Genomic DNA, 17227 nt, shown 5'->3' with positions numbered 1-17227 from the left:
AGACTTCGTAGAAGCTATTTTACATATTTGGGAACTAGAACTTGGACTAGGTTACCTCTGTAATTATCAGTAAGGAAGTTCTGAATTGATTTAGAGAAGGCTGATGTGAATTTTCTTTTCATGAATAGGCTGGCTGTTAGTCTTATGATTTTAACCTGTACACATTTTCTTTGCAACTTAACAAAATCTGCCCTCATCTACATCTAGGATTTGGCCATTTTTGAAGCTTTCCTTTTGAGTTCTTTTTGAACGTTGTTCTATGGGGTTGGATCTCCGAGAAATTTATTGGCATGAAAGCACCACCCATTTTGAGAGCAATGAAAGCACCATCCATTCCGAATTGTAGTGGCACTCAGGCCTTTAGCCCTAGGCATACCTAACAACATATGGGCAGTTATTCAAGGGTACAAATCTTAGATTCAGATTGTCATAATTCCTTCTATATTTACTTATATAGTAAAACATAATCTCTTTGGGGGGGGGGGGGGAAGAGATGGAAATAATACTGAGGCGGCAAATAGTCCCTACCTTTAGTAGGAAAGTCTGATGTTAGCCTCACTTAGAACTAGGAGTTCCTAACATGAGAGCAAGTTGCGAGGATTTTTCCTTGTGTCGCTCCTCCTCGATACGGAGCACTTTCACATGTTATTATGACAATGGATGCTTACAGTGAACAACTTACCTTATAGAGCATGCAGAATCTTTAATTCTGGGCATTTTGTCAAACCAGGATTCGGGATTAATCAACCCATCCTTATCTCATAATTTGGGTTGTATCCTTTGAGTACCATGGAGAGGTGTAAATATCATATTGACATTTGCTTGGTTTAAACTTGCTTCAGGGTCCCTGCTGTTCATCATTTCTTATTCTTGGCCTAGGGTTTCTTAACTTGACTATGGCGAAGTAATTTGATATCAAATAGAAGGATTAATACCCCCACTGTGCTTACTGCATACTTTCTACAAATGTGTTATTTCTACACTATAAAATCATGCTAATAAAGTTGAAACTTGTTAGCCAACCAGCAGAGCCTTGCCACTGGAGCAGAGCGGAACAGAGCAGAGTAGACAGAGTTAGAGCAGCTCAGATGACCACCTTGATTAAATGACAAAAGTAGATTTTATGAATCACAACCACCCAGTTTGTTGGTGATCAATCTGTGTTGGCTATCCAGCTGACAGATCTTAGGCAAGCAGGGCATGAAATGGTGGAGATCCTGATGTATTTGTGGAAAGTGTTATAGACTTCTAGTCTAATGTTCAACAAGGGTCACAAGTCTTGAACCACATATTATCCTTGTGCATGACTGCTTAAATTCTCACATGGTATCATTGAAATTTCAGACATGAGGCTAGTATGGAGTAAAAAAGGGCAATGGCTTATTGAGCAGATGGATCATGCTATACCAAATAGGTCCCCTTGGGGGTGTGTGTCTGAGACAGCCTACTGTATGGTCATGCCAATGAATTTCTTGGACTTCTGCTCCATCAGCCACCTACCCTGTGCAACAGCATCTTTTATCCAGTCTAAGATCTGTGACATCAGGTACATGAATCTAATAACCCCTTTAAAGAGAGCAAGTTTTGGTTCTCTTTAAGCTAAGCTGTGAAGCTGAAGTCATTTTATGTTTCCAATTTTTCTTGTGATACTCTACCCATAACTCCACCGTGTACCTTTTAGAACATATTTACATGAGATACAAACCAGCTATGACTGGAACAATAAGTAGTGATGTGGTCCATTTTGAAGGCATTGCCAGGCCTAATAAATAAGGCCAGACATGAGAGCATGGATGGGAAAGGTTGATCAGGATTTTGTAGCCAACCCCAATTGTTGGGATAGAGCCTTGTTGAGTTTGTGAAGATTAAAATTTCCTAAACAAAACACCAAGCTCCAGTTTATTTTATTGAATAGTGAATCAGTAACATAATTTAATAGTGACAAGAATGCTGGGAGTCACAGTTTGGTGCCTCAATTTAATACTAACACCTTTCATTTGATCAAGAACCAATAAAGGTGTACAATTATTTCCCACTATCTAGAAATACATTCTTTGTCCATCGTTCCTCTTTTCAGAGCCTTTAATTTCACTACTTCATTACTCTCGTTTATGTTGCCAGTGGTCCTCATTGCACGTTACCTAATCCTCTTGATTGTCTCTTATTAATTTTTTCACCAATAGGTCTAGAACTACTAGGCTTTCCTTGGATTCTTTCTTTCTGGTTCTCCATTTTGTTATTTATTCATCCACTTCAACATCTTCATCTCAGCTATGCTTCTCTGATCAAATATTGCCATAAGCATGTATTAGGGCTTTAAATTCTGTTCAAATGGAATGTATATGCAACCATGCTCATCTTGATCTTAGGGTTATTGATACGAGTTTTTGACTATTTATTGTTGCAAAGTTGCTTTTCTCGTTGTCACACGAGCTCATGACCAACGGTCCCGCACACAGTTTAAAGGGCAAACACTTAGTGTGGTACTCATGCAAGGACCAACAAGAATCAAGAGTGCCATTGACCCCTAGGGTTGCCTAAATAGCATTTAGCTGATAAAGTTAGATTCTGTTTCTAATTAAGAGCTCAATTATGTTGATTATTATATGCTTAAACTTGTTATATATTCAGTAACATAAGTGACCAAATAATTTATAATGCTTTAGAAGGGAAGAGTCTAGTAGTTGGGGGCCTGTGGCATTGTTAATTCGTAGAGGACTTGTAAAGCCAAACATACACTTTTAAAAGAGCTGAAGGAGACAGGGATTGTCTTTGCTTGCACAATTTTTCTAGTTTATATTGCATGTGGTGAGGGGCTGTTTGCTTTACACGCTAGTGGACAGTGGAGAGCTTTGTTTATAGGAGCAGAAGCTTTCTTACTTTGTTAATGCACGGAAACTTCCTTGTGTCTTAGAAATTACAGAATCAAACACACACACACACACACACACAAAGATGTTGGGAGTCATTAATGTATAGTTCCATATAGGTTATTTGGGACCTTGGATGTGTCTTCATATATCATTGGATTATCTCTACGTAATAGTTTAAGCTTTTGAGAGTCTCAATCTCGCAGTTTGTTTTGCAATAAGCAACAAAAAAAATCCGCAATATTACTAACTTGTGATAGCAGACACTTCAAATCTGATACGTCTTTTAGCTCTCTAAGGATCTAAGGGGATGAAATTTGTGGAGAGAGCATTAAGGAAATTAGTCCAAACAAAATCGTCTTCTTCATCTTCCTCTCCAGCCATTTGGGTCCACTGAGTTTGAAAACTCTCTCCAATCTCTTCATTCCTTGCGAACCGGCCTCTGATGCGTGGTCGACTGTCTGCTAATGTCTTCCTACATGCATACTGAGTCAAAGAAAGTATCCATTAGAGAGACACATTTGTTGTTATTATGGAAAACAAGTAAAAGTAGAATGAGAATGAGAATGATGAAAATTAGGCCATGAACCTTGATCTTCTTATTGAAATTTCTTTGGCTTCTTTTGCTACGATATCTTTCGATTCTCTCTTTTCGCTCTTCGGCGCTATAACAACGAACTTTGTTTGTCCCTTCAACGATACAATTCTCATGTGAAAGTGGGCTATCTGATTGATGACGATGTCCATGTTGTTGTTGTTGTTGTTGTTGCACCATGTTAATTGTCTGGTCCAAGGTAAATTAACCCAACTAATTGTAGAAATCAAGTAATCTTAAGCATTATCAAAATAGATTTTAGGTCTAAAATGCATTTTGAAACCCGGTTTTTCTCTACTCTTGCTTCATATTGCGTTTTAGACTTAAAATCTATTCCAATAATGCATACCAAACACAACCTAAATTGACAAACATGTCTACAAAATGGTCCGGAGAGGGAAAATTATCACCTCCAGTTTGCTGACCGGCCCAGTTCCCCAGTTCCTCTAATAGGGGGATGGTGGACCCCACCCGGGCAGGGTGTTTGGGCATGGGTAGAGAGGTCATTTCAGCCCCCCTTTGTTAGAGGAACTGAGGAACTGGACCGGTCAGCAAACTGGAGGTGATAAAGATCCTCCGGAGAGAGCCATTTTTTCACAGAAATTTTTTTGTTACTACCCAGGCTTGCAGACAAAGAAATAGAATAAATTACTCCCCCTTTGGATTCACAAATATCTTCTTAGGTTTTTGTATTCTCCAAAATACCCTTTGAGATTCCATTTCTTTGGCTTTGAGTGTGGATGGTAGTATAGTTTTTGCAACCCGGGTAGCAGTAAAATTTCTTCCCCTATTCACTCCCTAGCTGATTCTCTTTGGGTTACAAGTTGCAACTACTAAAGCTGTGTTTTGGACAATTTGGGTAATTAATGTCTACTACATACCTGTAAGTCGCTGGTGCTAAAAACCTTCTTCATAACCATAGAAAGAGTGTCCAAGTCCAGATTCTGGTTTCCATATTGATGGTTGAGAGATGAGAAGATGGGATAAGGGAGAGACTGGCTGCTCATGCACCTCTGAATCAAACTGGGTCGTTGAGGGTAATAGTAACTCGGCATCAAACCCGAATCCGAACCTACCCGAACATTACTGCTGTAACCAATATTATCCGAGCTTAGTGCTGCTGCTATAACCTCACAGATTGAATCGTACCCGTTTCCGGCAGCTTTACGGCCAGGAAGTAATGGAGCTGTAGCAGTAGTAGTAGTGTTAAGAAAAGGGGGAGTTTTTGCCGGAAAGAATTCTGGGAAAGATGCAGTGTTAAGGATTTCCGGTGGATGGCCGGAGAAATCGTCATTGGAGGAGGAGGAGGAGGTGGAGGTGGGTGTGAACATGTCACCGTATTCGTGCATGGCGAGAGCTTAGCTAATGGAAACCTGAGAGACCTAAACTGAGTTAATAGCAGTAGTGATTAGTAGAGTAGGAGTAATAGTTTTAGTACCATAAGGAGGTGGTGTCTGCTATTAGTAGAGTAGGAGTAGTAGTTACCATAAGGTGGAGAGAGAAAGAGATAGACATGAGCGAAACAAACCCTCGAGGCATTCTTATGGGGAGGAGAAAGATGTGGGGCCTACTTCAGTGACGTGGACACTGACGTCTTCTTTGAGAAGGCGTTGACCCTTCTGCTTTCGCTAGGGACTCGGCTTAGATTACGACTTGGGCGAGCCGTGCGCCTTATGCCCTTGGCTTTAGCCGAGCTCCAATTCTCTTCTTTAAGTTGAAAAGTACTAGTCTTGCATTGCAGAGGCATCATCATCTCTGTTATCGAATCAGATACTGGTAGGATAAGTGACTTTCTTCTGTATAATTGTGTTTGTTTGACTAGAAATGAATAGAACAATTTAAAAAATCTTAGAAAATTAAGAACAAAATTTAAAAAATTTTAAAAGTAAAAATAAAAAGGGTGAGAAAGGGTATATGCCATATAAATAGAGTGCAGCTAAGAGTGTAGAACCATTCTCGTACGGCCTGAGCCGGTGGAATCCAAGATAGGTGGGTCCCACTCTTGGATTCCATCTGTGTGGTTCAGGTTCTTGTACGAGAATCATTTTCGTACGAGAACCTGAGCTAGCGTCATGCAAATATATTTTTATGTACCTTTGAGTTTGGATTAACTCGTGTACGTTAAGGTTTCATGTACAGTTTTTTGATGATGTTTCCTTGTGATTCCTCTTCTATACTATTATTAAGAGTGGTTAGAGAGGTATTTGTCGAAAAAGGATACCTATTTACAAGGAGATGATCCGACCTCTATATATTTGTTCCTGCCACTCTCTTTCCTCTTCACCTTCCATCTCCTTATTGGCTGGCTCCCCAGTCCCCAAGCCGCCAGTTCAAAGATCACGCTCACAATCAAAACATAAGTTTTTGAAAGAAATATTGTTAGACATAAGCATAGTTGTAAGTATTGGTATACATCAATGTGTATTATTAGTATCAGGTAAAGGTTCTATTTTTTTGAATTTGCAGCCGATTCAAATTGATACTATCCAATACATATTGGTATTGTATTGATATTGATCTTGACCGATACCAAATCGGATACCATGCACTAAATCTATGGATATAAGTGTCCCGTGTTTTCCACGGTTCACATCCAATGCATTGAGTGGGTTGCCTAGGGCCATATATCTTCTCCGGTCACATGAAAAGTATGAAATAAATAGTGGAGTGTAGATGTGGGACCCATTAAATTCTATATCTCAGCCTTTTTTATTTTGCTTTACCAGTACTTTCACGTAGGGATTGGAGAGGAACCGCGGCAATTGCATAATTTCCGATAATGATTTTTGATAATATCCATCGATTCGGACGGTTCTCCTAAATGGATTTTTGAATACATCTCCTAAATGGATATGAATACGATCGAATACGATTTTTCGACTATCCGTTGACATAGTTATCGTTTTTATGATGAAGGTTAGGGTTGAAACTTGAGAGTTCGATTATTACCCTTTCTTCTACTCTTCTTCTCTTCTTAGTCTTTTTTTCTCTTACGTTTTTTACTTTTGATTTTTTAATAGATCAGTAATTCCATGTAGCACATTGCATAAAATAATATATATAAACCAATAACAAATCTAGAAAAAGAATCACATTATCTTAACTTATAAATTTATAAAAATAAGATAACAAAATCCAATAAGGTAACTTAAAAGGATAGACAAACACAAAGTTATTGGGATTGGAGAGGAACCGCGGCCATTGCTACTAGGTGGGTTTTGGTTTTTGCCACCCTTGATACTCCAACAATTATTAGATATCTCATAATTATTTCGGGAGAGGGATAAGTATGCTAGCACCTTATGTGTCTCTCTCTCTTCCACCTTTTGAAATAACTTCTTTACCCCTCAAAGGGAGAAAGAGAGAGATAGACATATAGGCTGCTACCATATCCAGCCTCTTTCCTAATTTTTCAGTGCATTGTTTGTCATTTGATAAATTCTTTTTAGGCTAAAACTTGATATTTGAGTAGAAGACTTCGGATCTGCCATGTGTCAAATTTAATACCTGTTAAGTAGTTCCTTAACATCATGCATTGATTTCACTGGAGAAGAACATCATGGTTCACGACATTTTTTAGCCAAAGTAATCTTTGATAATTTCACTTGAGAAGAAGAATGTTATGTGCCTAATGGGGTTTGGTATAGTGTATGAGTGTTAGATTGGACCAGCTTAGTATGTGATAGGTTAAAAGGCTTGATTTAACACGTTTCATTAGCTTTGGTGTTTTTGGCGTATTGGTCAAGTACCTATCATTTGGTATCAGAGCCGGGCACCGCGTCACGGGTTCGAATTATGGAGAGGGTACTTAGAATATAGTGAAAGCTGTCAACAAAAGGCTATCTGCTGCCAGACATAAACCGTGGGGCAGAGTGGAACCGCTTGGAAAGGGGTATTTACTACCAGAGTGAAAACTACCTAAAGTGAGAGCTGTTGAGGACGATGACTGCGGAAACATGGTGGTCAATTATATGCCTAATGGGGCCCGGTCTAGTGTATGAGTGCTAGCTTGGACCAGCCTAGTATGTGATAGGTTTAAAAACTTAATTTAACGCATTCCATCAGCTCTGGGGCTTTTGGACGTATCGATCAAATACCTAACAAAGAACCTAACATGAAAGGTCACCAAATAGACGATCTAGGTGTGGAAGCCTGAGAAAATGTACATTCTAGATGTGTTTGTGAGAAATAACATTATTTTCAACTTTCCACCAGGGATTTAAAAATCAGATCGGATTGGCAATCTGGATTGGAATTAGCCGAGACCGATCCTGATTCCAGCCGATTCTTGTTTGGAAGCAAGGGTTACAGTTCTACACACCGATTCTAAGGCTCATCCAAACTTCAGAGCAATCTAAACCGATTCGTTCCCTATCCCGATTCTGTGTTTTTAAACCCTGCCATCCACTTAGTTTGGAATCCATGGCACACATCTCCAGGATAAATATTGCACTTTTTAAGTTGATAAGGTTGGGGGGTGGGGGGTGGGGGGTGCAAGCAATGTTAGGGGTGGGGGAGGGTTGCAATCAATGATATATAATACATTAAATTGGTATCATATCAGTCATCATCGATATCGGTATCGATACTGATAGATTCTATTGGCCTAATTTACGATCAAAAGTCATTTTTTTCAATAAAAAAATTCATTTTTGACTGATACAATCGACATTGGCGAGTCATTTTCCAATAAAAAAAAAATCCACTTTTTGACTTGTAGTATCAAAATTGGTACAGCTATCGGTGTCCAACTTGCATGTATTTTCTGTGAGAATAAATTGTTAATAGAAACTCCTAATATTTATTTGTACCGGTTTGGTTAAATTTGGTTCAAGTTGGTTTTCTCAATTTTATCCAAAGTTTTTTTGTTTTCTTTTAAAAAAAAAAGGTCATAGGTTTTATACACGGTCGCCTACAAAACTTTAGATGAGGACAATAGGGTGTCGAAATGCTAAAACCCTCTATTTGACGAATGGTTCCTTCCCCATGTACGATCGTGCATGAATCCCTTGTCCAAAATGTAATAGTAAAATAAAAGAAAAAAAAACACTACCTGATCACGTGTCTCCTGCACCCAAATACAAGAACATACAAAATTATTGCCCTGTCCTCATGAAATAAAAAATCTTATCCATATTGATGCCTTGCGCATGCTCTAATTGGCCCTGCGCTAGTAAAGGGACCACACGACTAGGCAACAATCTTTGCCCTAAAATGAAAGAAAAATGTTCTCTAAACCATGGAAGTAGGGTACGCTGGCACTTCTATGTCTATATATCTCTTCTCTTCCTATGAAATGAATTTAATGTCTTCTAATGTATGATACTTTTTTATTGCATCTCATTGGTACGTTACTTTTACGTTGCTTTCTCATAAAACCCTCTCCCTAAAATAAAAAATTTAAATAAAAAATCTAACGTATATTAACCATAATGAAAGTAAATTGCTCTAGGTTTTTACCAAAAAAAAAGTTGCTCTAGGTTACGCCTTTTTGGTCTTGGCATCCCATAAAGAAAACATAAAGGAACCTAAGACCTACAAATAAGATTAGATAGGGTCAGGTTAGAGTCGTGTAATAAGATTCCAAATTAACATATTTAAGTATGGCAAAAGTTTTGTGCACCATCGTGTACCATGCAACAATAGGGTTGTAATAGGGTCAGGTTGGGCTAGACTTTTTAAAATATCAGTTTAATATTGAATCCGCTTAATTGGGGTCAGGCCCGACTCTGACTTAGGGCTTGAAAAAATCAACTCTGACCCGTCCTCAAGATTGGGCCGGACACCCTTAATGCCATGACAGTGAACAATTTTAGCATGAGGAATACTGATCTAAGCCTTCTGAACCGGCTAAGCCGTTAGATTTGTTGGTTGATTATAACTCCCTAACTCAAATGAAGGATTTACCAATTACAAATGAAAAAATAATTAGTGCAATAGCACTCAAACATTACTTCATGCCCAGGTTTAGAAAAATGTATTAAATATCATATCAAAATTCAACAGAAACACTTGAAATTGAAATTAAAGGCCACATGACGATGAACACCCATGATATAGTTCTTTGTCCATCTCAACTTTCAGCATTACACATGACACGGGTGGAAGATGAAGCATGAATTTTTTATCCAACTCTTTCACAGAAGGGGAAGGGGGAAGGGAGATGCAGGAGCTAGGCTAAGGCTAAGCCCAGCCCTGGCCCAACCCAGCTTTGACTCAGGGCTAGAAATTCCCGGCCCTGATTTGCCCTCAGGGCCAGGGTATCTTAGGGTGGGTTTGGGTTGACAAGATCAAACTTGCACCCCTATCTCACAATAGGGGGTCGAAATGACAAAAAAACCCCTATTTGACGTATCTTAACCCACCCATGACTTACACTGGTCGTACATGGAAACCCTCCCCTTTAACTATATACTATCCAAATTCCAAAACGCAAACCGCTGGGTCGGTGAAACCTGATCCAGATCCAAAATGCATAACCTGATTTCCTTACTATCGGGTTGTGTTTATATGCATTTTTTGGAATAGATTTAGGGTCTAAAACATTTTTAAAACCTGATTCTTTTCTATTTTCTCATTTAAGAAAACATTCTTCACCAAAAATTATTAGGAAAATGCATATCAAACACAACCTTAATTTTTCCAATTGATCAATGGATCGATACCCTCTTCTTTTTATTACCCTAACTGAAATGGATCAAGGCGGTTAGTGGACTAACCCGACCCATTTATGGAAAATGTATTTATATTCTACCCCTCTTTCTCTTGTCTCTCCTAAAAGCTAATGCTCCTATCCATTTGGAATTTGTTGGGGGGAACAAAGGGAAATTTCATATATTACTAATTAATAAAACTAAAGACAAAAGGACCTTTAAGAAATTATATTTAACAAATCATGGGATCATGTGTAGTTAAATTAATGGGTAATTGCCTATTTGGTTCGGTCAAAAAACGATGGGGTTACACTTTCAATGTGGTCCAATATATATATGAATATATGCAGTTTTGTACATTTCCAGTCTTATTAAAATAAGACATTGATTCATCCCCAACTTGCAATACCTGCTGGGAGGACGGAGGACAATACAACCCCACCACTTATTCCCTTTTTTTTTTTTTTTAGGTTAGAGCATTGTATTAACAGTGCTCTAAACGAGGGGGCAAAATTACATTGGTCATGAAATAAGAGGAGAAAATAATCATCTCCAATTCCTTAAAAATGTGAAGTGAGGCAGTTTGGGGTGGAGATGTTGATACTTGGCAGCTTAGACATTCAACGGTGCCGAGCTCGAGAAGAAAGAAAGAAAGAAAAAGATGTCATTGAGTTCGGACCGTTGGATGTCTGAGTTGTCAGGTGTCAGACATCTTCACCTGGAACTGTCGCACTGTACACTTTTAGGAATTGGAGAGGATTAAAATCCAGAGATAAGAAAGGGGGAGGGAGTCATTAGCTAGTTGAGATCCTATGCTTGGAACCAAGAGAGAGAGGCTTCCTCATGGCGCTAGTGTATGGGAATCTCTCATGACACATCAATGACGGCATGGGAAGCGGTATAATTCATGTGAGACCCACATGAAGGGTAGGACAGTGAAAACAATAATAAAAAAAAAACTATGTGAGAGGACAATAGAACATTAGCGTATAGTCTATGCTTTGTCATATAGTTTTATATTATTAATTTTTTTGAGAGAAAAATAATGAAAAAATCATTGTGAAGGGGCATAAACTACCCCGTTTGTTCAGAAAGGGTTTTTTGAACAAATAACTTAGTGGAATTCACCAATGAAGTGAGATCGAAAATGGATTCATACATAGAAGGACAGCAAGATCATTTCATGTGAAAATGAGAGAGATAAAGAGAGAAGATATTAGCATATCCTTCCTTGATAGCTCAGACAACCTTTCCTCTTTTTTGTATTTTAATAAAACACATGTTTATTACTTTTGGATAGTTTAAAACCTACCCATGTGAGGAGCATATAATCCAACCATACCTATTGGGTTAGGGATGATTAAGGTTATTTTTATTTTAATGATATGAAACAAACATTAAAAAAATGAGAATTAATCCATGATTATCATCACTTCATCATAAGATACACAAACACTAAGATGTTAATTTACCAAAAAAAAAAAAAAAAAAAAAAAAGCAGATTAAATTGACTCAAACTTTATTAGACAATTCACTTGATTGTGGGGGACCAACAATAGTTGCTATGTAGCTATTGAATTAATGCAGGCCAGCCCTATTCTAAATTGAAATCAATCTTGACTTATAAAAACAATCTTAAATCTTGATAGTGGAGAGAAATTTGGTTTCATGGCTTTCATGAATGATAAGCTTTATTGTATCTTTCAATAAAGAAGAAAAATACTAGTGGAAAATATAATAGGTTCTCTTAAGACCACTTACTTGATCGAGTTAGAGGGGGTCCTTTAGAACTATATTTTTTGATCATTGACATAACACCCACACTACATGATCCATCATCTTGTATAGTCTTTCACTCTTTCAGTAGCCAACTTGAACTCATCACAAAAGGAATAGCTATATGATTACAATTTGGATCCTCTATTGTCGAGCTGTCCGACAGGATTGTGTTGCCCAGACACAGTGCTGTGCGCAATGACCGCCTTACTCCCATTCGGGCAAGGCGCTCGGGCAGGGGTAAGGTGGGCATTGCGCGTAGCATCGTGTCTAGGCAGCATGATCCTACCGGACAGCTCAACAGTAGAGGATCTGGATCCATATGATTACCAACTTGTACTAAGTATCCAACAACCAACTTGAACTCATCACAAGAGGAATAAGTTTGTGTGGTTGGAGACCTCACTGGTCTTCTGGTTTAAGCAATTTAGGTTGTGTTTGGTGTGTATTCTTGGAATAGATTTTAGGTCTAAAATGTATTTTTGAAGTGAGAAAATAGAGAGAACAGGGTTTTAAAATGCATTCCAGACCTAGAATTTATTCCAATAACGCTTATCAAACACAACCTTAGTGTTCATTATGTTAGAAATTCCATGGGTTTCAACAAAACTCCATTCCAAGATCTCTGTATGAATAACTAGAATACAGTGAAACAAATAAAGAAACATAAAGGACATGTATACCTTGCACCAGCGTATGTCGATGAAGAACAATAAGAATAACTCGAAGAAAAGGGAGAGATTCTCGCATGGCCGTGCATAATGCATAGTTGTACTTTCAACCATTGAATGGACACAATCGTATACAGTACACAACCCCTCACTTCATCCAACGGTTTAATGCATGATAGAATACCATGCACGTCCGTGCACAGAACCTTCTACCTAAAAGAATAAAATTAGTATAAGAAAACTACTAAGAGTGAATAAGTATGCATGTTGTTCTTATTTATCCTTTACAGTAACTTCGGATTTATCATAAACATAAACACGAACAAGATCTTTCTTTAATGATATGGAGCTGATCCAATAATCTCCTGAATGGAGTCATTATGTCCATTAGATAATCTGATTAATTTCTAGGTACCAAATTAATTAACGACCCTAATTAATCCTCATCGAATAGGACTTTTTCAGGCAATGGCTAATATTAACCAGGAGATTTGATCTTTCTACTGTTTGTAATAGGACTTTTCTTTTTAACTTAATTAGGTAAGCAACAATTAAAGTTATGGATCTACTAATTGGCTTAATCCTTCAAGTGGTCAAACATTCTTCTCTAAAATGTGATTTATAACAAGATAACAACTACCCAAATCCTAAATTTGGAATCAGGGTTTGGACCACAATTAATAGGTTGAGTCACTCTTTTCTTTGGTTGAACCAGTCAGTGGTAGTGTGGTACCCACTAATTTGAATGCATTATTCCTTTATTTTTTTTCAAAATAAAAAATTAACATGACAGGAAAAAAATTACCATGGGTTTGTAAACATTATTGAGAAAGCAATAATCACTAGAATCAGTTAGGCCCCGTTTGTTTAGAGGGGATTTAGGTGGGTGGGAGAATTGGGGTAGGAAAATGTTGACGTGATATTTCAAAATCCCACCCAAATCTTGTTTGGTTAATTTGGGGTGGCGAACTTACAAAAGCTTAGGAGACATCATTAATTGCTTTGTCTGCTGACGTGATATTCAAAATATCACTCTTTTATTATCCAAAATCCCACCAAATTGGTAGAACTTTGGTTACTATTCAGAATTGGGCTCTCCTCCAGCCGTGACGGGAGCTGGAGGATCTAGCCCAGCCAAACCAGAGGTGTTTGGGCCATTTCACAAGTGGGCCCCACTTATGAAATGACCAAACCCCATATTTTGGCTGGGTTGGATGGCCCAGCTCCCGCCACGACTGGAGGAAAGCTAAGTCCAACTGTTCATGGGAAAAGTACCTTTACCTCAACATTTTTATCCCAATAAAACCCCCATCAATATGTGGATCCCATCTTTCCAACAATACCACCCCAACTTCCCCTCTAAACAAACAAATGGCATTTTGGAAACATACTAAAGACCCATAGGGGTTTGTAAACTCTAGGATGGCGGGTGAACCGTCCTCTATGGATGGAGGAAAATTTTCTCCAAAAAAAAAAAAATTGTTATTCCAACATTCTAACAAAATTTTTTCCTAGGCAATTCATAATAATGCAAAGCTATATAGGCTTTAGTAGGCAATGATGCCTTAATTTCCCTATGTGGAGCATATCAAGAAAAGAAAGTGGGGGAATGGATTGGGAAATGAGTTCTTGTTTTTTCAAATTGAAAAAAAAAGAAAAGTAGAGAGCTTATTATGCCTACAAAGATAGCGAAATGAGGTGGGTGACCCAACCAAGATAGTCTCACGACTCTCACCACTAAGGAGGAGTGGCTGAGTGGGTATCTTATTATTAGTTTGCAGAAGCATTTGAATATGAAACAAGGAATTTGAATAGATAGATAGAACATCAGCTAGCTAATGGGTTTTCTAAAAATGGCAAAAAAGTTTAGAATCCCATACCCTAACATTCTTCTTCAATTAGTTAGTCAACAATGAACTTTCTGATGTTGATGACTCATATATTTTGATATGCATCATCTTGGCTTCATATGCTCCTAAGTTTTTATTATTTTTCACCTCATTAGCTTTACTTTGTTTGAGTTGTAGTTAGGGGTGCAAGTTTGGCCCTGTCGATCCGAACGCACCCTAGCTCGTCCTGAGCCTGAATAGGGTATGGGCTGAGATATTTGGCCTTGAGGATGGGTCAGGATTGAAAATTTCTGGCCCTGAGTCAGGGTCGGGTTGGATTAGGGTTGAGGCCTCGGGCTAAGCTTGGCCTAGCCCGACCCTGATTTAAGTTATACTATAAAATATAGGTTGTTGATATAATATATACATTATAAATTTTAAACGTCGCCCACATTTTTTTATATAATATAATATATATGAAGACAATAAGTGATATAATACATTTTATTATAGTATTATTTTATGTAAAATTGATAATGTTCTCCTCGGCCCATTCCAGCCCATGCATTTCTTTCCCCCTCCCCATGATCAGGGCCAATCAGGGTTGGATTTTTCTGGCCCTGAATCGGGGTCAGGTCGGGCCTGAGCCCAGCTAAGGGGACTTAGGGTTGGGCTAGGGTTCTATAAAGCCCGGCCCAACCCGACCTTGTTGTAGCCCTACTTGTAGTTAATAAAAAGGCCATATAATTAACAAATAATCATCTGAACCAAAACTGAAAACCAGAAAATCGAAATAAATCGATTCGATTTTGGCTTTTGACTATTAATATTTTGTTCGACTTGGTTGTGAAATAAAAAAAAAACAAAAAACAAAAAAAAACTGTCTATTCGAAACCCATGAAAAACCACTAAACCGAATAAAATCATATATTGAATAGAAAATGAATCGGAATAAATCCGAAACATTACATTGGTAAAAATTATTTGATTTTGAGAATTTATGTTTTTGCTGTATTTCTATGACGTTAAATATGTTAATTGTAATTTAAGCCTTTAAATATTCTAATAATTTTGTAAACTTTATCGTTCTCAATGCTATTATAGAACTTATGGAGTTAGATTCAAGTTGAACGAAACAGAATTCAAACCAGATAACCAAACGTTTTAACCGAATCAGACCGATAAACACCTCTACCCACATATGCAAAAAAAATATAAAAGTAAGAGAGCTCCAATATGTACCAGTTTTCAGAGGAAATACAATGCAATGAGAACTAACCCAGATCCTCCTTGATAGAGTGTTAGGTTTATATTCTTTTCATTTGCTGTGTTTCTTCCTCTCTCACATATGGACATGAAGAGAGTTGTATCTCATGTTAGAAATTGGTAGTGTTTGACCATATCATCACAGACAATAGGTTCGGAACTAATCTCCCCCCCCCCCCTAGTCCCTAACCTACTAAGGGTTCAAGACAAAGAAAAAGTTTTCCATTAATAATGGCAACTTTTGAAATTGAACTTTTGTCCCCCAAATTCCTCAGGTACTAATAGAGGGACAAGGATTAATGCTAAGGGCATAAACTACTTGAGAAAACCTCTTCTCTTCTTGGGGAATGGGGTGAATGAATTTTTGTACCTGTTTCGAATGTTGGTTTACTTCAATTTTTTTGGTTGTGATTTAAATGAGATTTTTCTGAGGGGTTGGGCTGATAGCGGGGGTATAGTACGATCTGACCCAATGGATCAACCCAATTTGCAGGAGTATTTATTTGTCTTATTGACTTCTTGTGTAACTAAAAGTGAGAAGTAAGATTTAGGGGTTTTTCGTGTTAGGGTTTTGAGAATAGAGTTCTTGCCGACCGGCCTTTGGGTGTTCTTAAGAGATCTCTGTTGTATTTTCTTCCATTATATATTGAATCATTTTCAGTTTTGCCCGTGGATGTAGCACATCATATTGATGTGTGAACCATGTTGAATGCATCATCTTTGCTATGTGCTTTTTCTTCGTGTTTCTTGGTTTTTGCATTAACAAAACTTACCTGTAAGAATGATATAATGAAGATTGAAACCTTATCTCCTAAAACAGAGCTATACTATCTGATGATCTAAAGAAAAGAAAATTAGAAAGTTGGAGGGTGATTGCGAGAAGGGTTTTAAGAATTGGAATGAGATCAATTGAATCGGCTGAGCCTGATTTTGATTCTGCAGGGTCATTACGGAGCAGCCGATCTATATTGGGTTTATTAGAGGTCTCAAACCTTAAATCGATTGAACAAACCAAAATCGAACAGATAAGGTATCTGTTCGGCTTCAGTTTCGGGTATTATGACACTAGTTGAAAAGCATACCGCACTGTAAACCAGACCTAAACCAATAAAAACCGATGCAAACCCAAAAAAACCAGAAGGAAAACCCATGTTTTTTCCATACTTTTAATATATAACATGGTAAATCGAAACCAAACCAGACTGAGCCCGATAGCAAACCAATAGAAGCCCGATAAGAAAAAACTAAAATAAACAGAAACCAAACCTTCTCTTATTGGACTAGTTTCTGTTTGACCAAATCCAACCAGACCGAAACCAAACCAAACCAAACCGACCATTTGACATCCCTACTGTTTCTAGGGTTGAGAGAGTGTGAGTCTGATCACATTATCAGATTCTGAAGTGCAATTGAGTTTTGACTTCTGGAAATCTTCCAAATGGGACCCAAATCTTGAACCCTGTATTCTGGTCGTGCGTCCAAATATTGTCCCTGTCAATGGTCCTTCTGTTAAGAGTAGTATAGAGTGATCAAGGTAGTAGACGACCTTCTCTTGTGGTGGGATCTT

The 17227-nt window shown here is 37.9% G+C and overlaps 1 protein-coding gene across 1 annotated transcript; it reads right to left on the bottom strand.

Annotated features, from left to right (window-relative positions):
• Nucleotides 1-3159: 3159 nt before the first annotated feature.
• Nucleotides 3160-3686, bottom strand: LOC122648582 (two-component response regulator-like APRR1). Its single transcript, XM_043841798.1, has 2 exons — nucleotides 3460-3686; nucleotides 3160-3356 (listed from the first exon to the last, which is right to left on the bottom strand). Exons 1-2 carry the CDS (start codon nucleotides 3643-3645, stop codon nucleotides 3165-3167), a joined length of 378 nt encoding a protein of 125 aa, XP_043697733.1. The 5' UTR covers nucleotides 3646-3686; the 3' UTR covers nucleotides 3160-3164.
• Between the last annotated feature and the right edge of the window lie 13541 nt (nucleotides 3687-17227).

This window comes from Telopea speciosissima, chromosome 1 (assembly GCF_018873765.1).
Source record: "Telopea speciosissima isolate NSW1024214 ecotype Mountain lineage chromosome 1, Tspe_v1, whole genome shotgun sequence".
NCBI classification, from domain to species: Eukaryota; Viridiplantae; Streptophyta; class Magnoliopsida; order Proteales; family Proteaceae; genus Telopea; species Telopea speciosissima.
The sequence above is the reverse complement of the archived record's forward strand: the minus strand, read 5'-3'. Positions and strand labels throughout refer to the sequence as shown.